Source organism: Cyclopterus lumpus, chromosome 21, assembly GCF_009769545.1.
Source record: "Cyclopterus lumpus isolate fCycLum1 chromosome 21, fCycLum1.pri, whole genome shotgun sequence".
In the NCBI taxonomy this organism is placed as follows: Eukaryota; Metazoa; Chordata; class Actinopteri; order Perciformes; family Cyclopteridae; genus Cyclopterus; species Cyclopterus lumpus.
In genome coordinates, this window is record NC_046986.1 from 20813192 (window position 1) to 20841047 (window position 27856).

Sequence of the window (27856 nt, forward strand, 5' to 3'; positions counted from 1 at the left end):
ACATGAATACAATTGGCTTTCCAGTCTTGCACTTAATGCAATTCTAACACATTGTTTTGCGACCCCCAGTATGCAGAAATATTCAAATGCACCATTTTTAAAATAGGCAAAGATAATAATGAATGCAAACGACTGCATGGGGTTATCATAAAGTGGGCATGTCTGTGTCACGACCCGTTTTTCATTCACATATCTAGAGGCGAGGACATGTCAATATTTCCCTCGCCATAATTCAGCAGTAACATAAACCGCTCTGCCAGCTGTTAGCTCATCCAGCTGTTAGCTCATCCATTGCCTGAACAACATCGACCCGGGGCCGGGTAGCCATGCTGACACCCGACCCAGGAGAACCCCACCAGGTGCCGCCTCCTCATCACTAAACTAAATGAACAAAAGCGAGGTTGACACTATAAAAGGGACACAACAAGACTTTAAGAGTCTCTAAAGAGTTTTATATTCGGTCAGTGGAAGGAAAGTGGCCAAAATGAATCATGAAATATGTTTTCACTGCAGGCCCTGAAACTGTAGTGCCACTGAATGTGTGTCCTTCTATATGCTCATACTCTACAGCTGTGCATTCTTTCATAATGAAATATTTGATAGTGTGTGATTTAAATGATCCATTGATGTCAATTTATTTCCACCCCCCGCTCTCACTTTATTATAACCCAAGGTTACATTTGTTCTAATCTCTGTATAATCTGAATTGCACATAAAATATGAGCAGTGTGGCATACTAATGATCTTTTCTTTACTCAATAACAACAATGGCATATGCTCAATGAATACTTGATCATTCTTATCCAACTGAACTTAAAAAAAAGTATTTTGAAATTTTTGCCTTTTATTACAGGCAAAGTCTGTTTGTTAAAGGATTTTTATTTCCTTTCCGAAAGACTTTATAATGTAGCAACAAAAGCATTATATAGCATTCATGCGCAGGACTGAGCAATCTTCACCATTCCCATTTTCCTACATGAAAAGAAAAAAAAAAGTATCGAGGCCATAAATTTCCTAGTGTATTCCCGGTAAGAATGCCACTTTGCGTTTATTGTACGGGGCTCCCCGGGGTTCCAGTATTATCACAGAGGACAGACGTCTGTGCACATCACTTTGTTGGTCTCATGAATAGAATATCAAAGCGGAGTCTGTTTGCAGAGTTGAGACGTATTGTTGTGTTGACACTCGGGCTTCTCGTCGCCGCCCACTCTCGCCTTCACTCTGGATGCTTCTGGATTGTTAACGGCCTCCGTTTGAATTGTTAATAGGTTTGTCAGTGAAAAACGTTCCTCTTCCTCTATCTGTGTCCACAGACGTATCTCTCTCATGACTTTCCTTCTTGGCTTTATCATCTTTTCATAAGCACCGGGCTCTAATAAAAGATTGAACTGGTACACATGGATTAAAAACAGTGTTTGCTCTGTCACCTTTTGTCAGGTAAACTTCATTCTTTGATCATTTGCTTTTAATACCACGATGGTACACTCCAATATACTGCATTCTACTACAATACTACAACACACATTCATAACCGTCCAAAAGAATGCTAGGATCTCGTTTTGAGCTAAATTATGTTTTTAGTAGGAAGATGCCCCAGGTGAATAAGGGTAACAAAAGGGTAATTGTTTTTTTGTATTAAAAGTTTACAAAAAAACTGTTTAAATGCGCAAATGAGGCATTATCTAATGCTACATTTTGCTTAATTGAGAATAAATCTATAGATGCAAATAGACAAGTAAAATAGACACAAATTAGATGTTGTCTTTATAGTCTGAAAGAAGACGTGGACAGTGCATAAAATTAGTCTCACTGTAACCATATTTATTTGGGCTTTATGACTGGGCCACAGCTGGTAACCATACTGTATACATTTGTGGGCCGCACAGTTTTACAGGGTAAGCTATTTTAATTTCATTAATAAAATCTATAGACATGAATTGAATTACATTTTAGACGAGATGGATTCAATCAACAGTTCTGCGAGCTTCACGTTGAGGTTATCCAGTTTCAGAGGAATGCATTTACTTATTGACAAATATGTTATGCCTGCACAAAAACAGTGTTGTACCAGCATCGACTTATGTTCTTCATGTTTTGAATTACCTGACATACTGTGGTTCAGGCATTTATTATGGTAAATATTTATTTATGTTCGGAAATTAATCTTCCCTTTCCCTTTATTATGTCTTCAATGTAGGAACTCAAACTGAACCCTGGAAAATAAGTAAAGATCCATCCATTAATCCATCATGTTTGTGGGAACTCCTTTGGGTAGAAATTCCTCCTCCCCTGTCCCCGCCCACAGCCCCAGTCCTGATGGTCAGTCAGGCGGTCCCGCCCAACCTCCCCTGCCCGAGTCGCCTCCATGCTGGGCAACACGGGCACGGTGGGATCTTGCTCAGGCAGAGGCAGAGCTGCGCCGCCTACGGGAGCGCCACGCAACCGAGACGGACACTGTGAAGCGGGGTGTAGAGCGGGCCGTCTCGGGGGCTCGCAGAGAAGAGCGGCGCCTGCTGGAAAGGGTGGAGCAAGACCACCGGGACACTCAGCAGCATCTGGAGCAGGTCCAGAGAGAGAACATGGCAGCAGCCCGGGTCAGCCAGTCCCTGTTGGACCAAAGGCTTCGTAGTCTTGCTCGACTTCAACAGCGGATTCAGGAGGTCGGTCAACAGTCATGTCCAGAGGATGGTGGGCCAAACCAGCTGCTGAAGGACGTCGCAGAATTCCTACAACCCTGGGAAGTCTCAGTTTCCCTAAAGAAAGTGAATTTCAAACCCAGCTCCCAACCTCATGCTGTCAACTTCGGAGATATTCGCGTGCAAGAACAAAGCCTGTGCCTGCATGTCGGAGGTTGCGGGCCACAGAGGCAGCTGTGTGCTCTCCATTCACAGAAGATGCAGTCGGACAGTGAAGACACACACCATCATGGTGCTGGAGGAGAGAAAAGCCCTCTAGGAGAGGGGTGGACCTCACCAACAGGCAGGGTTATCAGGAAAATCAGTCTTTCTACTCGGAGTGATCTGGAATCAGAGGAGGAACAAAACCTCTCCCCAACAAAGATGTGCCCCTGGGTTCCCAAGTGTGAGCAGTCTGACTGGGAGTCATCCCAGGATGACGAGATCGAGTCAGCCTCTCTTCAGCCACAAGGCGAGGACACATTTTTGACTGTCCCTACGGTACGTAATAGCATGGTCACTGCAGACAAGGAGCAGGTGTACAAGATGAATGGTAATGCTAAACACTACACTCCCAGGAATCCGACAAGAACTGTAACGGCGGTCTCTGGTCGGAAGTTGTCCCCCTCACCTGAACGAAGAATGGAGCATGCTAAGCTGAGTCACGACTTGAGTTTAGACAGCCAGGGTGGAGGGAGAGGAAAAGTGAGTCATGAGTCCAACAGTAGACCTTTGAAGTACGGCAACAGCGCCATAACATCTCCCAAGATGACTTCAAGAGAGCTTTTGACCAGTCAAAGCTGCCTCGACCTCACTTCCAGGGGCCGACCTCACTCTCGACTCAGCCAGTCGTCTGATGAACACTCTCTCGGGCCCCATGGTGACAATGGCCGAGCACCATCCCCAACAGACAGCCTTGACTCCAGCTATACTTTCATCGTTGGCCCACCTCACGACTACAGCATGAACAGAGGCTCTTTGAACTCCAACTGCCATTTATCAAAGTCTGCAGTGGACTTGACACACAAGACTCGCCCGATGATCAGTGGTGGGATGAATGAGCACCTCGGAGAGTGGACCGTGACGTGTAACGACTTCAACGCCATGTCGAGCTCAACGTCCCCAACTCTCAGTAGAAGACCAAGGGTCTCCGACATTTGGCAGACCCCAAAACGCTCAAAACAACCCCTGGTGGCCAGGTCTTTATCCATGTTTGTCATTGATGGATCCTCTCAAGAGTCAAAGAGAGGCAGAGAAAAGAAAGGAGAGTCAGCCCTGGTGGAGTTGGACGAAGAGGGAGACTCGTCCTTGACAGTGTTCAACCCCAGAGGAGTGCACCTGATCAGGCAGTTTGGGAAGCAGGGTTCAGGTAGAGCCGACCTTACACTGCCAAGTGGTATCCATGCCACACCACAGGGCCTACTCTATATAGTGGACTGTGGAAATGCACGTGTTCAGGTATGTGTTGTGTCAAACGTCTTTCTGACACGTACAAAATACTGTGCTTGTACTATTACATTGTCAATATTAAAACTGAACCTAACTTTGAAACAGGTGACTGACCTTCGGGGCAATGTCCTCCAGCAAGTGACCTCCCCGACTTCTGATGGCTCTGCAAGAAGATGTCGGAACTATTTTGACATTGCGGTCAACGCTAAAGGTTTGATTGCACTTAGCTGTGCAGCAGAGCGGGCCCTGCTTATCTTCAGCCGGCATGGTCGCCTACTCCAGACATTTGGTGGTTCAGGGTTGGGCTCTGCAAAAGACGAGCTTGAGGCTCCCAGGGGCGTGACCACAACCAGACTGGATGAGTTCTTGGTAGCTGATATCCGGAAAGGTAGCCTCATTGCCCTAAAGCTTGACCCTAAAACAGGCTCCCGTCTAGAGCGCACAGTGGTGACCGGATTCCACCGGCCTTACTTAGTGGCAGCTTGCTCAAGCTCAGGCATGGTAGCTGTGTCCGAAAGGGGCAATGAAACAGGCCGTGTGCCTTGCATCAAAGTGCTGGAGCCAGGCTGGAACACAGTGAGAGTTCTAGGTATATGTGCTGGTATGGGACCAGTCCTCGCCTGTCCTTGGGGCATCTGTATCGATACAGATGGCAATGTGCTGGTAGCGGACTGGGGGGAGCAGCACAGAGTCCTGTTATACCCAGCACAGGGAGTGGGGTGGCCGATAGTGACCCAGGGCTTGAGTAGTCCACGTGGACTGGCCCTTCTACCTGAGGGCCAACTAGCCGTGTCTGACAGCATGCACCATTGCATTAAGATATATCCGTACAAAGTGACCCACGGCTAGAGAGCACGAGTTGATATTTAAAACTACCACCACACAACTTTGGTCAGGTAACCAATCCCACCTGAGATATTGTCTGTATTTATTAATAGTTTGGGTATTTTTTACTGCATAACTGCAACTACAATCAGATGCAGCTCCTGTGATGATACAGTAAACTTTTGCGTTTGGACTAACAATTCAATTCAGTTTATTTTGTATAGCCCAGAATTGCAAATTACAAAAAAATCTGTACACATACGACATCCCTGTCCCAGGACCTCACATCGGATCAGGAAAAACTCCCCCAAAAAACATACAAAATAACTTTCACAGGGAAAAAAGGGGAAGAAACCTTCAGGAGAGCAACAGAGCAGGATCCCTCTCCCCCGGATGGGAAGGGATTTTTTATAAATAGTTATACTGCCATATCTGCACTCTGATATATGTATGAGAGCAATAAACAAGAAGTCTGCCGTCCTTCTGAAGACCCTACCAACATTACGCCAATCTAGCTCATCAGCAATAAACGTAACAAATTCTGCAAAGAAGCAAGTGCGAGCCAATTAGAGGCAGAGTAGAGAAGGTCTCTGCGGAATCAATTGTTTCGTCATCCACCCCCCCCAAAAAATCACCCAAACTACCATAAATAACTAATAATAAATGACTGCCAGTTGCCGTAAAAGAGGTTATTTGGCATGTGGACATGAATTTGTTAAAAACTCTCTGGTACACTTATTGCTAGTTTGACATTGGCTGAGCTCCCGCATACCTCAGGTTGGAATCAGGTTGGACTCAGGTTGCCCCCAGTTGCCTCCCCCTGTTCTAGCTGTATCGTAAGAGCATAGTCAGAAGTCTGAATTTATAAGCAAAAGACTATCCGTTCATCCTAAATGCAAAAGCTCTGACGATAAACTAGGCCAAGACCAGCTGGTGCAACCAAAGCACTCAGTGTTTGTGTAGTTTGTTCTGCTCTCAACTGTTCAGGGTCAAAGAGATTAGCAAATGTATTTCCAAAAACAGTTTATTGAGTAATCATAGTCGGTATGATGTCTGTGTGTGCTGTCTTTTGTAATATTCTGCCAGAGTTTTCCCCCACAGCTGCTAACCTGAGATTAGGCCCAGGACTGATCAATCAACGTCGATGTGTGTGGATTCAATGAATTCAACAAAATCCAAGACACATTTAAATGCAGTATTTTCCTTCCCAGCGTGGCATTTGTGTCTTGACGTGTTAATAAGATCATTCTTTTAATGTTTCAATGGAATTGTGTCACAATTTGCTTCGGTATTTCCAGCGAATGCTACAATTCTTCACGCTGTCACTCATCCTCCCGACAGGCAGGAGAGCTCGGTGGCTTTTCCCAGTCCTCCCACTCCCTTCATTCACCAGCAGTGACTGGAACGTATCCACCAACCTTTCGATGTTAACAATTAAAAATAAAAGTGTTGAAATGTCTATTTATTGTGATCTTTTCCTTTTGTGGGTTGTTTCGGTTCATATAATAAACAAATCTGGTAAATCCTAGTCATTTTTTATCATCAGGAGTCGGCAATATTATAAGCCTTTCCAGAAACACGACACTGGAGCCACATCAAGGTAAAATCTCGCTGAAACACATCATGGTTTCTATGTTAGCAAATTGAAGATTACAGATATATTTTCAAATATTAGTTTATTTGTGTATGGAGTCATCTGAGTATTGCTGTATGAATATTGCACCTAAATTAATTTACAGAATGGAGAAACTGATTATTTTCCAAATCATTTATTTTCAATAAATCAGCCATTTTATCAGCATGTGATATTAACTCAACAATCAATAATTTGTCAATCATTTGACCCAATATGAGAGCCATATCTTGCACTAAATGGGAATCATTAGTTACATTCATCAACATCAACTACAGTTAGAATCTGAATGCCGATGAAACATGAATAACCTCAAAATGAACTTGCACAGAGAAGCAAGGGAGGAATCTCTTGGGTCTTGACCACTTACTCATATTGGTTGCCAGGCGTAATATAAGGGCTTTGTTTTAATTTGTAATACATTTCTGCATATCTGAGGGATTCACACCAATCGCTCTACAGAACAAACAGTTTCACAGTAAGAAACTGCAACAAATTCTCTGGCAACACGTTGTGTCCTCTCCTTTAAATAAAACGGCTTCGGTAGATCTATACGCAGAGTGGCATACGCCTTGAGGATGAAAAATGAAAACGTCCAGTGGTGTCGTGGCTACCTCACAGCACGGGGGCCGGGGGTTCGATCCCCCATCGGGTCGGGCGGTCCCTCTGTGTGGAGTTTAGTTTGCACGTTCTCCCCGTGGCAGCGTGGGTTCCCTCTGGGTTCTCCGGCTTCCTCCCACATGCTAACTAACCACTGTACATAGTCACATTACTCTGCACTTAGATATCAAACCTCATTTCATTTGTCTTATACTTAAATGTAATTTGGTTGTGACCCTCAAACAAAAACACAATGGTGGTCGGTCACATGCATATCAAAACTAAATAGCACATTATGTGTATGTCACATTAGTGCTTTCAGCAGTGGTCACAGCAGGAACAGCAGTTTTAACTGCTACTTCTATTAGATCATTTTCACTATATTCTCAAACCCTCTGAACTACCCCCAGCCCCCGGGTATTTGCTGGGAATGTTCTGCATCCAAGATTCCCTGAGTTCCCTCAACGGGGCTCTGTATATTTGCTGGACTCCATCCCATGTCCCTTTGATCCTCGCTTAGTCAAATGAACGATGTATTTGGTGGACAATAATAAAGTAGGCCAGCTAACCCCACACGGGGTCATCCCGATGGGGTCCTCTCTGATATGTTCTTCACGTAAACTAACAATTTAAGAGATTAGTAAGGGCTATCTTCACTGTGCAAATTGCAAAGGGCTGATCAGTGAGTGGGAGATGGACACTTCAAATGCCATTTGAATGCTAAAAATCCAGTTAGCCACAGTGGAGAAAACAATATCTAATATCTAAAATAACTCAACATCTATTCTAGCAGAACATATACTGCTGAGAATATAACACCCTGACAAAAAGTCTTGTTAAAGTGTAATATTAAGAAGCTATTACGCTGGAGGAATAAAGCTGATCAAAGCAATGCAATCTCTAAAGCATCCTTCATGAAACACAAATGTAATGGGGTGGTGGGGGGGTGGGGAACCTGCTGTGTGGCGCACATGTGTTGTACTTTCCTGCCACTGCCACCAGGTGCTACTAAAGAGTGGGACCGAGTTAACTTTCTTGTGCCCCGGTCATCAGGTTCACCTGTTTCCCATCAGCTGTTTCCTGGTTTGATGAACCATCCTGTTCCTCCATTGTTCTCCAGCCAGCTGGTCGTCCCGTCGTCATCCAGCTTTCCTGCTCCTCAGTCAGTCAGCTCCCGGCTTCTCTCCCAGTTCACTGTGAAGCCTCCATTACTCCCTTTCACTCGCCCAATTCCATACTGGGCTCTTATATTTACAGTAGTTAGTGTGGACGCTCACTTAACATGATCCAGATTTGAACACTCATAAACTGCCTCAGCTGTGGCCTCAAAAACAGATGTCGGCAGTTGATTGGCTGAAGAAATAAACAACCATCACTTGCGACATTTCTTCAAATAAACACTTACTTCGTCAACCCGTACGTTGGGAGCAAGCGGCGTTTCAACTACAGACGAACGCATTTATATAAGAACATCATCATTTGTGCTCAATGCATTGAGGTTGACTTAACACTTGAGCTGTGGAGGAGGAATTATGGAAATGACTGGACTCCTACGCGCAAGACACCGACGCGATCATGACTGGATTAAAGTAAAGTGATTTTTTGACAGAAGAGGCTGGAAGTTTCCGATCCTCACAGGTCTCAAGCAAATACCAATGTTGCTGTATTCCCCAGAAGTTGATGTATAAGTGCTAAAAAGTGTGAAACAGACCCATGCTTTTGATCTGTGTGGGCTGATGTTTCTATTAAAGAGCAACGGAGTGGTTGAAAGCTCCTTTGCAGCTGGTCCTTATTAGAGCGCAGCTGTCAGCTCAACCTGTGGCTGGCCTACGCAGCCAAACAGTCACCTTGGGAGACGAAGTTGACTATGGGAACTAAAATAAAAGTGCAGTGCACGTTGCCATTTTCCACCACAGAAAACTGAGCTTTTCAAAATGCTCTTCTGAATGGAAGCAAAAAAAAAAACGGTCAAAGTCTTCACGGAGATGGTTAAGTGGTACATTAAAGGGAAACGTTCTACCTCCTAAACACGCGACTAGAGGGCCAACGTCCCACCACACATCTGGGGTTTGCTTTTGTTCCATTATGTGGAGCTTTTCTCACAGAGCAGCTTTTTTTTTTTTTTAAAGTCTTCCTGAAACAATGAATGTTTCCGTGGGGTTTCTGTCCATATTCTGAACTAAATGGCAGCTCAGGATATAACAATGTCTAGTCCTCGGCAGAAAATACGAATAATGGAGGGTACTGAAATGATGAGGTATTCTAATTCACTGAAGGGAGATGAATATGTTGGTGAAAATAAATAAATAATGTTTTAGCTTCAAAACTCTTGTTTTGTGAAGTTCTTCGCACACACACACACACACACACACACACACACACAGACACACACACACACACACACACACACACACAGACAGCAAAAGGGAGCAGACTGTGTGCTTTTTTCACCATGTGGCTCCCGAGGTCCAAATACCAAAAAGATTTTCACAGATAACATATCACAAAACCTCGGCCTGTTTCCAAAGTGTTCAGAAGCGCTTGGTTTCAGCCTCCCAGATGGCCACCGACAAGCCCAGTGCCCAGTGCCAGACCTTCATCTCTGCATGTTGCTCCTACATCAGATGCTTCCTGTGACAGTTGGTAGTAGAGTACATGAAATATTCACAAATTAGCAGACAGGGGAGAGGTAGACAGGTTTTATGGCACTGTTCGCCACTTTAATGAATGAAGGCAATTCAATATCAACCCAATGCAAAAATGATACAGAACTAGAAATTGTTCCGTGAGTAACGTACAAGTTTGGAATTTACAAACCACCCCCAGTGTTTATGGTGCAATTTTCACTCTCCTTCCTGACTGCTCTCTCACACACTCACACTCTCTCTAACACACACACACACACACACACACTGGTTGAGTACACTTGGCTGTCTTTTATGGTTTGTATCATAAACCCCACACTGGGTCGGGCCTCGGTTTGTTGGTTTTCCTGCAAACAGTTTTTGGTCGGGAGCAACGGGCCGATGGGGGGTGTAGACCAGTTTATAGTAAATATCAAAGGCTTCAGTAAAGATCAAGGTACAAGCCTAAAGCTCTCAAATTAAGTTGTTTACTGCTTTAAAATTTGTACTTAAAACGTAACCCAAACTGTTCAACCCAAACAAATAAGTTATGCTTTGAAAATTAACATAGTTATGCTTTACACTTTAAATGAATAATTACGATCTTGTCTGAGAGCCCTGCTCAACACACAAAACCGGCAACGGAAAGGCCGGAATGTGAGCTTTGATGCCATTCAGTTCGTTGTTCCTCTGATTTTCTGAAGGGGGGTGGAGAGAGAGAGCACTTCCTCTCTCCTCTGAACCCAGAAAGTTATTGTACACGGTGAAAACGGCCTCGTCTTTGAAATGCAAAAATGTCCAACCCCACCTAAAACAAAGATGTTGTCATTACAATTACAATTTCTGCACCACCAGAGACTATTTTTGTTTTGGTACCACACAGTGTTTGAAAACACCCACATCGCAGCATTAGCAATTGATTTGTGAATATACATCTTTTCAAAATAACTATGACTAAACCCCAATACGTGAATGTAAAATAATATTTAAAAACAAAGAAAAGCTGTAAAATCCTCACATTTGAAATGCTGCAACCACAGAATATTTGATAATTTACTTATTTAAATTACTTAATTTACTTAGAATGAACTATTTGTTTCAGAACTAACCCACATACTCCAACTAAATAAAGAAGTTTTTGAAGAATGTGGAGCAAATAGCTAACTTCACATACTGGAATACCAGTCACAGGGGTGTCTCTCTCTTGTATAAGGCTGCACTGGTGGGCCCTTCAAATTGCAGTTTAATGGCCTGTTTCAGATTAAGTTGCGGGTCGGTGGTTGTCATACCGATAACATCCTCCGGCAAGGCACTACAAGGTGGGACTGGGCTAAAACTGTAGCAAGCAGGTGACAAAATGCTCTTCTGGGGTAGAGAATCCCAAGCTTCCCCTTGAAGTGGGCTCTGTAGTCTGTATGGGTAGCCCAGAGGAGGGCTTTCTCTGTTTTTAGCACCTGCCGCAGGGCCGTCTTGCCCCGGCATTATCCCAAGAGAAGCCATGACTGAGTTCCATTTGCCACCAGCGTAAGTAGTCCTGTCTGCTTTAATTAAGTTTGAGTTTTGCTTGCTCATTTTGTCATGATATTCAAGTCCAGACGACAAGCCTTTCTGAGGCAGTTCGCAGGTGTGCGCCATGGCAGCGGCGGTGCAAACAGTGGAAGGAGGGCTGCCTTTGTGACGCCTCTGACTGCTTCCATGGAGGCTGCCCATGCCCGAGCTCCCTGGCGGGGGGAGGGTGGAGGGACGACTACGACTGCGGGGCAGGGAGTGCTGTTGGATTTGCTGAATAAAGCTGAGGCTGTCAGCTGGCACCGTCTGCACCGTAGCCAGCGAGTGGCAGGTAGATGAGGTTTGGGAGCTCTGCATGGAGTGGAATCGATCGGCGGTGGAGCCGGGAGAAGATACTGAAGAGGAGGAGGTCGCAGCTGTCACTTCACCTCCATTACTCTGGAAGATGCCCGAGGAGAGGATCTTGTTGGGTTTTGAAGGGGAGGCAGTACTAGAGTTAGGGCCTACGTATGGCTTGGCTCCATAGCTCTCCAAGAGTCTGACAATGTTAAAGTGCCTGTGTTTGCCAGCCACTTTGACCGGACTACGGCCATATTTATCCATGTGATTGGGATTTGCACCTCTTTCCAGAAGCATTGCAACAATGTTTGCATGTCCCTCCTGGGCGGCGATGCTGAGAGCTGTTGCCCGCTGGTGACACGGAAGGTCTATAATGACACCACTGGTTTTAAGGAGATGATGTCCTACTTCAGCATGTCCGGTCCAAGCCACTGAATGGATTGGTGGTCTTCCCTCTGTGTCCTGCGCATTCGGGTTTGCCCCATGCTTTAGTAATAGGTCTACCATCTCAACACATCCCTGCCAGGAAGCCACGTGAAGTGCTGTACGGCCCTCAGAGTCCCGGGACTCCAGGGGCACCCCTCCTTTCTCTATGAGGAGATTAGCCTTTTCAAGGCGATCCTCCAACACCAGGAGGTAGAGCAGAGGCCTTCCCTCTGCGTCCCGGACATCAGTATCAGCCCCTCGCCTCATAAGCAGCTCGGCAACATCAACATGGCCCTCCAGCAGGGCGGCACTCAAGGCAGAATGACCATCGTACGCTCTGTGATCAATGGGAGAACGTCTGTCCAACAACTGCCTGACGGTGCTCCAGTGACCTTCCTGGGCAGCCAGTATAAGAGGGGTGCGTCCCTCAATGTCCATCTCTCCGACACGTGCCATGCTGCCTTGCTCCGTCAAAGAAGCGCACACGGCCCGATGGCCTTCACAGGCAGCAGCGTGCAGTGCAGTCCAGCCGAGGTCGTCCTTGTGGTTCTCGTCCAGGCCTCGCTCCAGCAGGGCGCGGATCACCTCAACGCTACCTCTTGCCGCTGCCAGGCAGAGTGCCGTTCTGCCTTCACAATCGATGGCGTCCACTGCCGCTCCCCAGAAAAGCAGCCGTGACACAGTCTTCATGTGGCCCATTGCTGCAGCTGCCAGCAGGGGAGTGACAGCCGCTGCTGCTGGGACATTGCCATTGGGGCCAACGGTCTCATCTACATCAGCACCAGCTTCTAACAGAAGCTCAACTATGTCGTCATGGCCCTCGTAGGCTGCAAGCAGCAATGGTGTCATTCCATCATGGTCTCTGTGTCCTGGATCTGCTCCACGCTCCAGTAACAGACTTGCTACCTCACCATAACCTTTGACCCCAGCCGCTGTAGGAACACAGAGGGCAGTGACGGACAGGGCAGTGCGCCCGTCTCCATCAGCTAAGTTAACTTCTGCTCTGTGGTCCAGCAATATCTCCACAGCTTCATGATGTCCCATATATGCAGCAGCGATGATCGGCGTGCGGCCCATGCTATCACCCTTGTCAACCTGTGCCCCATAGTCCAGCAGGGTCAGGACAATTTCCTCGTGCCCCCCCCACGCAGCAGCTCTGAGAGCGGTCCGACCCTCCGCGTCACATCCATCCACATCTGCTCCGGCATTCAGCAGAAGTCGGACGGCCTCGCCGTGTCCTCCCCAAGCCGCAGAGCGCAGTGCTGTCCAGCCTTCGCTGTCGACATGCTCCATCATCCGCACAGCGGTTTCTGGCCCCCGGCTCTTGGTCCAATCCAGGAGCACAGATAACACTTCGACATGGCCCTGCCTGGAAGCCAACGTGAGAGGCGTTTGACCCTGTTGATCGCTGACCAGTGGATCAGCTCCGCGTGCCAGGAGGAGTTTGGCTACATTTGCAGAACCCTCGTGGGCAGCGCTGGCAAGCAAGATCTGTCCATCTGTAGAACTAGTCTGGTTTACAGAGACCCCACAGCTTAGACGTTTCTTTACAGACACGTCCCTTTCAAAGGCCTGTCTTAAACTACTTCCCGCTTCACCTGTACAATGCACTCCACCACTTGGGTCTGCATCTGAAAGACAGGCTGCAGAGATGAGCCCACTACTCTTTAACAGCTGAAGGACTTCCTGACTGACTAGAACAGGAGGCTGGGTTATAGATGGGTTGACAATACTGCCACTAGGCGTAAGTGGAGGCACACCTGCCCACAGCATCCACAGTGCCAATAAGGATGGGTTAGATTTATGGTGATCTGATAAAACTAAATATTTGGCGAGCTGGCAAGTGTCCTCAATGTCCAGGTGGGGTCCCTGTAAAGTCAAAGCCATGGCAAGCATACTGTGACCCTCTTTTTTGCTACACAGGTACTTCTGTGTGCAATATTTAACGTCCGTAAGCCATTCAGCAAAGCTGGCATGAAAAAGTAGTTTGGTTCCCCCAGGGCCATCGATCAGGAGAGGTGAGAGGGTTCGGAGGTTGTTCTGGAAGTCCTGAGGGTTGAGCGAGGTGTCAAGTGTCCATGTTGCCGTGAAAAGCTGCTGAGGCGTGAGGGGCCTCGCGGCAGCTAAGAAAGCATTGAGGAGCGGCCTGACGAAGACAAAGAGCCCCCGGGGGAACAGTCTCTGGCACAACCACAGGTAGAGGCCATTCAGAGTCCCGGGGATGTCACGGATCTCCCTAAGACCCACCAGTGCACCTGCCACACCATCCAGCACGCGCTCCAGGAAGAGAAAGCATCCGCCGCTCTTAATGTGCAGCAGATTCAGCATGTCGGCCGTGTCAGGGGTGAGCTGGCGCCGAAGGGTGGTGTCTTCATCCAGCCGACAAAGGATGTACTGCTGCACGTCACGGACCGGCGGGGGTTTGCGCAGATCGTCCAGAGAGATCCTTCGAAAACCTAAACACAGAAAGAGATAGAGCAGCTTTTCTTAACACCAATTTATATCCACACTTTGCCAGTGTCATGTCATGTTGGTAGTTCTCTGGCTCAGGTATTAACAACTAGTAAGTGGTATTTTCTTTCTCTGCTTTATTTTAATTTTATTTATTTATTTGTATATGTTAGTAAAGTGAAGCTGGAGCGTATAACCAGAGCACTCAACCTAATACCAGCTTTTAACAAGAGTTAGTCTCTTTAGCTGTAGCTACACAAAAGGCCAATACTGGACAACTTTGTATTTCTTTATTCGACACGTGGTTAATGTGGATGTTAAAATGACCAGAAAAAATAAGTAGTCTGGTACGAATCAATTGTCATAAAAAGGACTCAATCAGTGTCTAAGTGCAAATCCCAGTAAGGAGAGTTCCTCTTTCTTCACACCTGAGAACATCTTGCACATGGCCTTGTTGTGGCGGCGGACGGAGCAGACCAGGAGCAGCCAGCCGGGCAGCAGCTGTTGATTGGTGGCCAGGAGCTGCGCAATGGAGCCGCTCCTTCCACTTTCCTCGTCTGACCCTTCCCTTACGTCCAGGGAGTCCACCAACACCATCAGAGTCCGGGCGGGGGGAGGAAGGTCTAACAGGGGTCCCAACACTGCTCTGAGGACATGTGAGAAAGAGCCGAGACACACAAGGAAAGAGATCAAATGTCTGCAGTGTACTTACAATCACAAACACAGCAGGTTGATCCTTTTGCACTGACATGTTGCATTATAATGTCGACACAATGTTTACCTCAAACCTTTAGCATTGAAATACAGCTGGGGAACAACAATCACATATATTACCTGCTACTGTGATTAAACTTTGGAATATTTAGACAGAATTCCTGACTTGGCAAAATCCCATATATCCCATCGCAATTGTCCTTTGAAGAGCACAATAAGCACCCGCACCCTGCTGTGATCGGATGGTGACTCAGGTTTATGTCACACACACACACACACACGTTTTGAAGTACTCTAACCAACTATAATTTCCAGACACTTAAAAAACCCTCAATGTAACATGCCTGAGCTTTGATTTAATTTCTACTCACCTACTTGTGTAAAAACCCTTTAGTCCCAGAGCTGTTTCAAACTAACGACGGATTTATGCGAGAAATCAAATCCTGCAGTCAGTCATCAAGATTACGGTACAGAGCTTGCATAATGAAAGTGCAACTTTTTTTACGAGGGAAGAGGGGACCCTTGAGAAAACAAAGTTGTTGCTTCCAGATGATTACTGTGGCTGCAGGAGAAACATGCCTGAGCCAAAGACACACACTACTGTTTTGTTACACCTATGATGATGCTTTGAGAAGGGTATGGTAATACTAGTTATTATAGGAAAACATGTTCACCGCGTCCACGCAAAACCAAGCAGCGCCATGGGGGGGGGGGGGAGAGAAGGGAGGAGGGGGTTGGAAAGCAGTAGTTACTGGATTACCGACTACTTTTAGAATCATTGCCCATAAAACTTTTAATTTTAAGTCGCTGCTTGAGAGTTGTTCTGATATGCTGGTGGTGTCTTTTATAACTTTAGAAAAATGAACAAAAAACAAATACACATGCATAACACTTTACCTGCAGCAAAATACTGAATCTCCATTGTAAGAAAGTCAGAGAGCACATTTAACAATGCGTTTTCAAACCAGGTTGTTTGCTGTGTTCCGTCAGCACAGACAGCGATCTACCGCAACAGGTCACAAACAGTGATTAACCTGTGACAGCAGTCTGGTGCGAACGGGTCACACAGAGGCTGAACTCAATCATCACGCAACAAACACAGGGTTCACCTTTGTGCGTGTGCTGTCATTATTGTTACGCTCTATATTTTACGAACGACCAGAAGGTCCAGTCAACTTTAGTCTTTAAAACACAGAATTTACGCTAAAAACGTAAAGAAAAAAACGTTATGTTCTTTTTTTCTTTTCTTTTTTCTTCTTTTTTCTATCGTAAAAGGTCATTCGACCTGTAAACAGACGCTGCACGGACGCGTCGGTGCAGCTCAGAAAGCAGAAAGAAGCCTGTGAAGTTGAGTTACTGAAAGTCGGGTCATTGACCAAACACGTTGAGGTCAACATCAAAGTATCAGTCAACATATGCGAGGGAGCGGGTGGTATTTATCACAGAAATGAGTCATCCGTAACGATAAGACTTTGGCAACAAATGGGCCGTGGTTGAGCTACAGAAATTGTGTGTTACAACAATTCTGATTCTGAAGCATAATAGGTAACTATTATCTCCTGTATTGAACTGTCCGTAACCTGTCTTCACATAATGGACATTGCGTAATGGCGGCGACATGTACATTTGTTCAGGGTTTAGCCGAGGACATGATTCAGCAGAGAGTAAGCCGCCCACTTCCTGACACCTCTTCATGATGAATAAAATAAGAAATGAAGAAAGCAGCCTCGGCAGTAATGAGACTCAATTCATAATGGCATTTGCTGTGTGGAATAGCATGTCTAATTTCCCCTGGGGTATAATGTTATATACATGAATAAATACATAAAAATATTGAGATGTTAGTGGAGGCGGTCTTTCAGACAAGGTGGCCCCGCATCTACTATAACAATGTGAGGCTACGCTACCAATAATTTATTTTAAAAACTCTCCAGGGAATGCAAGTAACCAAAGATTATTTTTCATCATGAAAAAAAAAAAAAAAAAAGACCCGATAATTTTTTATTGACAATACTATTAACACAGTAAAAAAATAAAAAAAATAAAAAAAGAGCAAATCTGCAAAGTTGAGAGGCTTGAAGAATCAACTTTTTGCTTGATTTGGCTTTATATGATGCATTCTAATCAAACATATGGCGCAACTTTGCAAAGGTAGTTCTACCCACTTGCATTGTAATGAGCCTTCATGTGACATATGAAGGGCGGTTAGAATCTGATTGGCGTGTTGAATCACGTTTTCTATGCAGCCCACAAAAATAAACAATAAAAAACAAACTGGGTTATCTTATTTCACAGTTTGTGGGTTGGAAGGCACTCCAGATACGCAACTGGTATGTGCACAAGAGCTGATAACACAAGTTTATGTTGACATGTCCCCCTTCATCATTGGTGTCTTGCTCCACGGCCATGCCCCCCACCCCCCGGACCCACAGCCGCCTCCAGGGAGTTCCGGCTCGTCTCCACTGCAGTCCGTTTTTACTCCTACTTTCAACACATTGCCTTCAACGGTAGCCTTGACCTTTATCGTAGGAGCACATGATGCAATTAAAAGTAGATTTAAGCCCTGCCCTCGGGTGACGGCTACATCTGGGTTACAACAAGCTTATCATACCTCTGTTTGCTTTAGTCATCGGATTGTGGCGACACTCCCTAAACCGGGTGCACGTTCAGGTCTGCGCAGGAGGACGCGTTAATGATATTTTGTTGCTGGTGGAGGCTTTCAGCTCCATTCTGCCCACACGGTCCTGGTAACTGGACGGTGGGTGACCTTTGACCCTGAGCTTCAATTCAGCTTGTGGAGGTTAGCGTGTCACAAACTAGCTGAGTTTTCAGGTGGTGGTGTTCTAAATGAAACCCGGAGCCAGCTTCAGACCGGGAGAGGGTCCTGGTCCTGTTCTCTGGAACAAACGGCCCGATGGCCCCGCTATTTTCCTCAGGCTCGTGACTCGTTATTATACTATAACTGTAGTTTATGTTTGTGGGGTTATTCCGGTTATTCAGTCGCTCCTCGTACCCGTTCTTGATGTCGTTGCCTTTTCTTCTGCATGCAACCCGTTGCTGCATGCATTTGAATATGAAACATGACGTTTACTTGTAATGAAATGCACCGTATAATACAACACATGAAAACGTTGTGTTGAGTTCCAGAGCAACGGTCAGACAGGGATGACCTGATGGCCGTATAACTACTTCTGTACCGACGCTACACCGTTAACTGATGTGCACGTCTTCTTCTTCTTAGATTTTTTATTTTACTTGTCCGTCATACAGACATAAGAAAAAAAGAAAAAAGCAATAGTGCCCTGGGCAAGATAGGCAGCACTAAGAACGGGCTACAGTATGAAAGTCAATAGTCTGTGGTTTAAAAGCGAAGTGGGGCAACCACAGGATAATAGGATATGAAATGTTGCAGTCAACAGTCAAGCAAACCATATATAAGAAATACAACTATAAAATGTGTCTACGAGCATTTAGTTACCATGGTTACAATGGATGTTACTCATGTCAGCATGCAAGCGTGAGGATTTGTGCCCGACTTGTAAAGCAGTGCATTATGCTCGTGTCCTACTTTCCGTTCCTCGGCAGCGCCTCATTAAAAGTGAGCGAAAAGTTGAAACCGCGCGGGCGGCTGTTTCCCTCAATAACATCACAACGCTACCTGTTCACCGTTAAGTGTGCCACATGCCGTCCGGTAGCAGTCAATCAAGAGAGAGAAATCGGGGCGACTGTGGGTCAGTGGTTAGCATGCCCGTCTTTCAATCAAGGGGTTGGCAGTTCAATCCCCGCCCTAGTCGATGTGTCCTTGAGCAAGACACTTAACCCTGCATTGCTCCTCGTAGCTGTGTCTACGGTGTATAATGTAAAGTGTCTTTGAGTATCTTGAAAAACACTATATAAATTAAATGTATTATTATTATTATTATTAGAGCTCCTCCCTGCCCTCGATGGACTGGCGGCCTGTCCAGGGTGTCCCCTGCCTTCGCCCTATGTCAGCTGGGATAGGCTCCAGCGCCCCCGCGACCCTAATGAGGATAAGCGGTATTGAAAAATGGATGGATGGATGGATAGAGCTCCTCCCTGTGACACCAACGGTGGCGAGGCCCACCGAAGCAAAGATTCATATCTCATGAACCAGTCACGTGTCAGCCCATGTGATCCCTATGATGTGTTGACTCCTGCGGCCGCGGTGGAATGTAACCAAGTACGTTCATGCATTTATTTAGTAACCGCAGTGGGTAAGAACCCGACCTGCCCGTCTACCTGTGTGCAGTCCACACATGACCTAATTGTTCTTCCTCAAGCTGCTGGCTTGACAGTACTAACAATAGCCCATGTTGGTTGCTTACGTCCATGATGATCATTTTGTGGGAGTGGCTTTGAAGCGAGGCCTGAAGGGTGTGGCCCACTTCGTCGCTAGATTCATCGACTTTTAGAGCGAGAGCTGCGCTTTCATTGGGAGAGAGTTGGCAACACTGGGCTGTTTTTTTTCTCGGTTGGATACATTTATGTAGCGTACTCTTCCTGTTTTCTCCAGCGTTACTGACCCTTTTTTAAAGTATGTCCAGTCTATGAGATGTTATACTTCTACTTTACTAGTTACCTTTCACATAAGAAAACATGATATATGCATGTACTATACTACAAGTCTACCCCGTAGTATACAAAGTATCGCAAATTGGCTCCACACGGATGTACTACAACATTAGCTTGCTCTTGTAGTATAGTGTAGTCGTGCAGTCATAAGTGATAACAACATCATATTCTATAATAACACTGCAAAAGGAGCCATTCTGCAATTTGACATGCTTTAAAAGGACATTTTGCTGATGACACTTCTGTACTAATGCAATGCCATTATTTTAATTCAGGGCTTTTACTTTTCTAATGTAGTATTTTGTCTACTTTTACATAGCTGGTGACTTGCCACCCGGCCTGCTGGGAGATTACAGTGCGTCCCATGTGCATCACATGTGCGTCCCCTGTCCCCCCCCCCCCCGGCCAATCCCAGCCCACGTTTCAACAGCGGGTCAGCGGCGATCCTCACGTGGCGAGGTTTCTCTCGCAGCCACTTTCTCTCACGAGCGCTCCAAACACAAACAGCGTCTGGCTGCGAGCCAGTCTGAGTGGAGTGAGGAATCCAGCTCGGTACTTCACACCAGAGGTACGCAAACACAGGAGGAGCGTAGAGAGGCTCAGACTCATCGCAGAGTAAACACGCCGGGAGAGAGTGAAAAAAAAGAAGAAGAAGAAAAAGTCCCGGAGAGGAGGGCGACCTCGCTGACTGCCACTGAGACGGTCACTGGGGTACCGGAGGCATTTTTCACCTCTTTGTTCTTTCTTCTTCTTCCTCCTCCTCTTCTTCTTCTTCTTCTCCCGGCTGAGAGGGAAGTTGTGTCGTAAATAACATCGGAGCATTCATTCAGAGTGGAGGCCCATTGTGTGCTCTGTGAATGGGCCGCATTATGAGAGGAGAAATAAACATAAGACGAAGAAGAATAGCTGCTGCCGTCAATTTTCCTGTGCCTGTCATGGCCTCTCTTGTGATGGCCAAATGGGTTTTACATTTACAGGCTTTGAAACTCTTTTCGTCCCTTGACTGTCTAAACGCCTGCGGAAAAACACCTCTGTTTGGACGCAGCTGTAAAGCTTTCATGGACCTTTTTCCCACAACATGAGCTGCCACTGTGTTTGAGACTGAATTACTCTTTTTTGAGTGGGGGCGGAGCTTTTTTACATGTATATGCATGTTTCTAATATTGCAACGAGTGCGTGATAGGTCAAATCATCGTTGGTCAACTTGTACCATATCAGAATTGACCCTTTGCTAAGTCCCGCAGTCATTTCACATTTTTCCTAATTTCTAGGCTGCTTTTGTGGGCTAGTTATGGTTAAACGTGGTGCAATAGTGATACTTGTTATCCGGAGAAGTTGGAGGGGAAATCGATGTTACGCTTCTTCGCAAAGATCTACGCCGCCAACATTAGGAGAGTCTGTTATCACATGATTAACTAGCCTTAGCACCACTACTGAAGCACGCTACAGTGAATAAAGACCTAATCGGCTTTACAGAAAGAGCGTTCTTCCTTATTTTCATTGTCAGGGGATGTGGCCGTTCACTTTTACACTGGGACCTGTAGCTTTAGCTTCTATCGTTAGCATTTTTCTTTGCTGAATCAGTTTGACATCCTCCTTCCAAAGCATGTTGTAGACCCTTCAGAGAATAGTTCTTCAGAGAGGGAAGTTAGTGACAGTGCGGGCTCCATGGTAGTTCTGACTCCTTGATGGAGTAGAAGTGTGGGGAGCGGGACTTTGCGAAGGGTCAATTACAGTTTATCGTTTTACAAAATCATCTTGTGCAATGTAGTTACACCATGCAAACTTAAGTGTTGTTGTACACACGCCATTCCATAGCATAACAACAAGTGTATTGTAGGTACATCTGCTATATTGATTTAACCATCCGGCCCTAGGTCGAACTGAAGCAAAAGGCTTTAAATGACACATTATCCATGTTGTGTAGCATTAAGATCACAATGATCTCAAATCACAGCTCGTCTGGTCGACAACAGAATAGATTCATTCTCAGGATGAGGGTTATGGCGTCTGAAATGACGACCCACGTTGGATGTTTCGGGTCACCACAATGTTGAAACTGTCAATTTGCCAAACACAAAAAAAAGGGAACTGGTGGCGCAGGTTCTCCAGCTTGTTGTTTTCACCAACAAAACCACTTGTTTGCCCGCTGACTCGGGTCAGATGTAACCTTGTTCCGCTGCTCCTGCTTTCAAATCAACCATCACCCTTTTACAGAATGCGATAGCACGCGTGCGTCGTGCTGCGTTGAGCCTCGCTCTTGAACAAGCACACACATGCAGAGCGCCTGGATGGGTTTCAGGCTTGCTACAGTTTCCTTAAGCTTTCCTCTCCTTCTCATTCGGTAACCTCTAAAGATAAACCCTCTTCAGATCAAGCGTGTGACTGTCACATTAAAAACGTTTAACATTGTTTAGGGAAGAAATTGAAAAAACACCCAAAAAAAAGAGATCCAAACCTCTTGAAGGTGTTGTCGGGGTCTCTTTGACAGGCGACAGGCTCCAGACAAGAGGATACAGACGGGCTGTTGAGGATCTCTTCGTACCCAGGAGAGAGGAGAGGTGAGGCCCTCAGCTGCTCCACCAGGCTCAGGACAAACCTCCACAGGGAAGTACTCCTCTGGTCCTCCCGCTGGCAGAAGTGGGACGCCAGGCAGCGCGGTGCCAGCCCGAACGCCAGCCCTGCCTTCGAGGTGGGCCACACCACCTCGGTGCACAGGGCGGTCTTCCCCGTGCCGGGGCCCCCCGTCACCAGCAGCCCTGGCGGCTGCCCCGGTACGGAGCGGGTGTCCAGGCAGCGCCGCAGCTTGTCCAGGGCCCATTCCCGGCAGTAGAAACGCCGTCCCTGGAGCAAGCTGGGAAATCCGCAGCTACTCATTTGTTCCCGGGCGTCTGAATTCCAGGGGAGAACTCACTGCTCTTTACTCCAATTCCCATGCTCCTCCGGTAGTCGTACGCCCAACTTGTAGGGAGAGCTGCAGCTGGTGACACCTTTGGTTTTGTGACAGCTGGGGGTATTTCCTCACACCGAAGGTTCCTGAAAGTGTTGCATCAGGTGATCGTTATCAGTGGCTGTCCTTCCCCCTGCAGGCCTCGAGGCGTAGTTCTGACAAGACGAGGAGTCAGGGAAAGGTTGAGTGAGCTAGTGGGTCACCTCTTCGGCGTCTTGATTTGGATTTGTCGGGATCTTTTTGTTGCACGGCACGAAGCGCCAAAGCGGAGAGGAGGATCCGTGGTTGCCGGCATTCGGCGTGCTTCTCCTGGAGTTCTTGGAGCTGTTCAGTCGGAAAATCACAAAGGAATAAGTCAAGAGAGGAACTGACAGCATGTTTTTCACAGATATAATGACACAGTCGCTCACCCCTCCCCTGAAGACGGGGTCGTCCTCCCGTCTTCTAATGACAGCTACAGTCAGTATCTGTCCCGCTGCTCTCAAGAATTCGAGCATCGATCCAAAACTGCAGACTTGAAAATGATATTTCCCTTTCTCATGCCCTCAGCTCTTTTACAACCCTCACACCTCCCTCTCTCCATCTCTCTGTCTCTCATGCTCTCCGGTTTTTCCTGTTTGGGGATTATTTGACTCCTCCCTCCCCTGGTGTTTCTGTGCATGTCAGGACAAGCACAGGAGAGCAGTGCTGAGAGAGAGAGAGAGAGAGAGACAGACAGAGAAACAGAGAGAGAGACAGAGAGACAGAGAGAGGACTAGTGTGGCCGATTCAACAGTTGACAGGTGGGAGGGGTTACCTGGGGTCAAGGTTCAGACACAGGGCAACACTACACCACGTGGCTCTGAAAAATGAAGCCAATGCGGAAGTGCCAAAAACGGCTTCAAAAGCAAGGTGATCCCCATAACCCCCCCTCCCATAATAAAATGGCCAACTTTACAGCAGAATTAAGCAGGTGGTCTCTGTAGTCAATGCCCCCAGTCATGACAACTGTACCTTTAAATTAAATGAAGGTTAAAAGTTGAGGGCGTTTGTCCTAGCTGCCGGCTATGGGACGCCTCAGCTCCACCTCTTTGCTCATGTCATGAGTTATAGGCTTTTATTGTCATAAATACCGTGATGTAAAGTAACATCGCGGTATTGAAGTTTTGTTTCATAAAAAGCCCTTTTTAATCTTTTGAGGTGCTGTTGTCATCACGACACGGCTCTGGGAATTAGTTTGATTTCATTATGATTTCCTTTTAGATGATTAAATCATGTAAAGTCTAAACAATTGATTATTCAACAGAGACTGAATTGAGTCACTTTGGATGATCGGTTCATAATTTATCGAGCATAGAAAATATATTTTAAAAAGATTGCGGTTCCAGCTTCTCAAACGTAAAAAATCATTTTCCAACATTTTATTTATATATATATATTTTATTTTTATTTTATTTTATTAACCAAATCAAATAATTCAATTTACAGTTTGCCCTAGTTAAGGCAAGTCAATTATGGGCTTTATTAAAAGAAAGATTATGCAAGGCAACTGACTGAAAAATCTCTTTGGAAAGTTCCTGCCAAAATCAAACCTTAGCCCTTATAGTTGACAAAAAATACCTTAGAAATTACAATAATGATACAATTGTCTGATTTTACATGCCGTCACCGCTTTGTGAACAATTTCCAGCATGCCCATTCACAGGTAATGCATACTGTGTCCATCAGCGGCAAACTCTACTATTTGTTAAAGTGGATGAAAAAAATAGAAAAAAACAAGACGGTTGATCCTCTGATAAAATAAACCTTTAAAAAAAAGGGACTCCAGGCGAGGAATGTCAACGGCTTCTGTGACAAAATAAAAGAGCGCCGTGCATTTAAAGTCGACGAATAATCAAACACCAGCTACACTGAATGAAATCTGCCTGGTGAAGGGAGTCAGAGCCAATCGGCGGCATTATATTCTCCCACAGGTAGACGCCACATGTTGGGACACTTGCACCGCCAGCCAAACGGATGCCGATACACCGACAATGAACTGGTAAAATGAAGAAATGTGTTGTTTTAGCAGGGCGCTGAAGACTTGACACCGAGCAGCGAAGTTGTCGACATTCTCGGCATTGCTTGTGGACATTTACGAAGCTCTCTGAACCGAGCAGCAACCAAATCCTGGAGCAGCGTCTTCACAGCCATGCGGCCGATGCAGCCAAACCAAAATCAAGTCAATTCTGTTCAAAAGACCCTAAGTTGTACACATTTAAAAGCCAATGAGAGACCTCGCTCGCATGGCCAAGAAAAAGAGTGTTTCTCCGGGACACATCCAGATGGAGAAGCAAGGTTTCTCTTTTCCTCTACCCCCATTTAAGGAAAGCCAGGCTTCTTGTTCACATGACATTTATGAGAACAGCCTACTAAAGAAAGCAGACTGTAACCAGGTTACTTGAGTGCATGTAAAGGCACCGAAGGAAGTTGCTATGCAACCAGTCAAGACCCTGTACAAGAAGAACCGGGGAGGATGGGACAACGGTTTTCAATCGAGGAATGGTGACACCCCCAAACTGCCTCGAAAACTCTGGCTTAAAGAAATTGTTCCACAGTTTGTCAGACGAGAAGATTGATACCACTCTCATGTCTGTAGAATAAATATGAAGCTGGGGCCTGTAGCTGGTGAGCTTAGCTTAATGCTATCAAGGCTCTAGCGTTATATTTTAAAAGGAAAGGAACCACACAAGAAATTAACTGTTCGTCAACAATAAAGAGTTACAGCACAACCCTTCCCCCAAAACCCACATAAAGGGAGGGTATTTTAACAAATGTAACTGGGCCTTTAAATGACCATTTCGTAATGGCAACTGGTAGAAACTATGGCGATGGACTCCGAAGAGGACCCGCCATAGATGTAGAATAGATAACTGGTTAGCGTTGGAGGCGGGGCTAAGAAGAGCAGGGAGCAAACAAGGTTTACAATACAATATGCCAGATTTTCACGATATCTTGGCCATAGTGTTTCCTTTAACAACCCATAATCCAATCCCCCAGAAGCTCATTCACATGAACAGAAAAATAACTCGCATTTTTACATAGTAATTCTATGGGAAAAGTCTATGGCCTCTGAAGACCATTTGAACACTGTGTCAAATTTGCATCAAAGCATTTATGTAGCCATAAGCATCTCATTGGATAACATCATTCTAATTTTCAGAAGATTATGCACTAAAGACAACATATTTTATATTTTTATATTCCATGTCTGCCAGTAGATCCGTTTAAATGTAAGACACTGTTTGTGTGTTCGGAAAATTATTTATTTATTTATAGGGTTTAAAAGGATTTTTTTAAATTACTCGCCCAAAAGGATGAATTCGGTTACATTAAAAATAAAAAAAAAAGGTAATTATTTTTCTTTTCCTGACTCACCTTTCTTTTTTTTTTTTAAATCACCGCCTCGGCGTTTTCCAGCATGAATTCTTAGTTCATAATTTGTGCCATATCTTCAAGATGCCCATAGTGCTGGATGACCGACTGTGACCATTACAGCCAATCAGCGGCCGCGCTGTCACCGCGTGTCCCGCTGTCGGGCTCTACAAGTGTCCGGTGTCCCGTTGCCCACAGGTATGCGTGTCTTGACCTGAACCCCGGTAATCACAAGCAAGAGGTCGACGCCATTGTAAACAACAACTAAAAAACACGCGCACGCACGCACACACACGCGAAGCACACAGTCCACTTTGTCTGCTCGTTCGGACGCGCGGGTGCATGGCCGCTCTTACCTCACAGGCACGCGCCCCATCTCGGTCTGTACCGCCGTACCGACAACAAACCGGCGCTTCACCGGATGGTCATCACGTGTCCACTCCCACAATCCTTCACACCGTCACGTCAAAGGTGAAGCAGGAGAGAAGTCCCGTGTAGTTCAGAGGATCATTTCGTCCGTTTATTTCCGTCTCTCTCTCTCTCTCTCTCTCTCTCTCTCTCTCTCTCTCTCTCCTCTCTCTCCTCTCTCTCTCTCTCTCCTCTCTCTCTCTCTCTCTCTGCTTCCGTGCACGCTGTCAACAAGGATGTTGGAGAGGAAGACCGTAAACACGCAGTCTGGTTCTGTGGAGCAAGTCAATGGTAGGTTAGATGAAATAACAATAAATGGACTCATGTGGTAAAATGTACACAATAATAGGCTAAATCAAAAATTAGGAGGTAGTCAGTCAGTTAAGACCTTTTTTTAAAGTAATAATGATGAGATACAAAGTCAAAATAAAAAGTTTTACAATATATATATATATATATATATATATATATATATATATATATATATATATATTTTGTATCTTTGTTTACTTTGCAGCTATCATCTAATCTGATTTAGTACGCAGACTTTTATCATTGTATTATCTCAGAATTCAGAGATAATGCATCGGAAATATGAAATTGTACGTCAACATTCTTACTTTAAATCAAAATGATTAAAGAGTAACTAAAAAATAGTATTGATTTATAACCTTTTATTTATACATATTTTATTACTAACTGTCACAACGGTTTTCATTCTTTTTAATTGTGCCCAAAAGGCCCGTCTGATTTTAAAGGCACAGCCCGTCATCCAAACTATGAACTAAAAGCCTTTACATTTGAATAAATTGACAACAAATTAAATCTAATTCACTTTTATTTTGTCTGTCGTCATCGTGGGACAGGGAGTTTTCACCAGTCTTGGTGGTCCTAGTGACCCCTGCTGCAGCAGGAACCATCCCAGAATAGTTCCAGAGTGAAGGCCGAGTTCCAATGTGGTCCAACAAGTGCCCCGAGACAAGCGGGGCAGTATGTGGGATTTGGCGTCTCGGCTGTAGTGATCCCATCACAACGTGGTCTCTATAGATCATCATGCAGATAAAGCAGTGAAGCCGGCTCTGATCATTTCAGATCATAAAAAGCAGATCCAACATGTTTTCAATGTAAACTGTCAAAGCGACCAATGGGGTCTCCACATCTTGGAAGTATTGCTTTGGTCTTTCCTGAGTTGTCCCAGTAAGGCGCCCTGAGTTCTTCCTAAAGTATTCTTCCAATAGCAGAATCCACAGCCGACATAATGTTTTTT

The 27856-nt window shown here is 45.6% G+C and overlaps 2 protein-coding genes across 3 annotated transcripts; one reads left to right on the forward strand and one right to left on the reverse strand.

The window, feature by feature from the left end:
- The first annotated feature begins 2249 nt into the window (after positions 1 to 2249).
- LOC117750022 lies at positions 2250 to 4973 on the forward strand. Its single transcript, XM_034560864.1, has 2 exons — positions 2250 to 4133; positions 4230 to 4973. Exons 1-2 carry the CDS (start codon positions 2250 to 2252, stop codon positions 4971 to 4973), a joined length of 2628 nt encoding a protein of 875 aa, XP_034416755.1.
- Positions 4974 to 9876: 4903 nt separating this feature from the next.
- ankrd50l (ankyrin repeat domain 50-like) lies at positions 9877 to 26753 on the reverse strand. Of its 2 annotated transcripts, XM_034561505.1 has the most exons (5): positions 26538 to 26753; positions 22992 to 23112; positions 22297 to 22874; positions 14960 to 15177; positions 9877 to 14536 (listed from the first exon to the last, which is right to left on the reverse strand). In XM_034561505.1, the coding sequence occupies exons 3-5, from the start codon at positions 22713 to 22715 to the stop codon at positions 10992 to 10994; spliced, it is 4182 nt and encodes a 1393-aa protein (XP_034417396.1). In that variant the 5' UTR covers positions 22716 to 22874; positions 22992 to 23112; positions 26538 to 26753; the 3' UTR covers positions 9877 to 10991. The 2 variants fall into 2 exon arrangements, with proteins under 2 accessions (XP_034417396.1, XP_034417395.1); XM_034561504.1 differs by lacking the exon at positions 26538 to 26753 and adding an exon at positions 23199 to 23356 and having other exon boundaries at positions 22297 to 23112.
- Positions 26754 to 27856: the final 1103 nt, after the last annotated feature.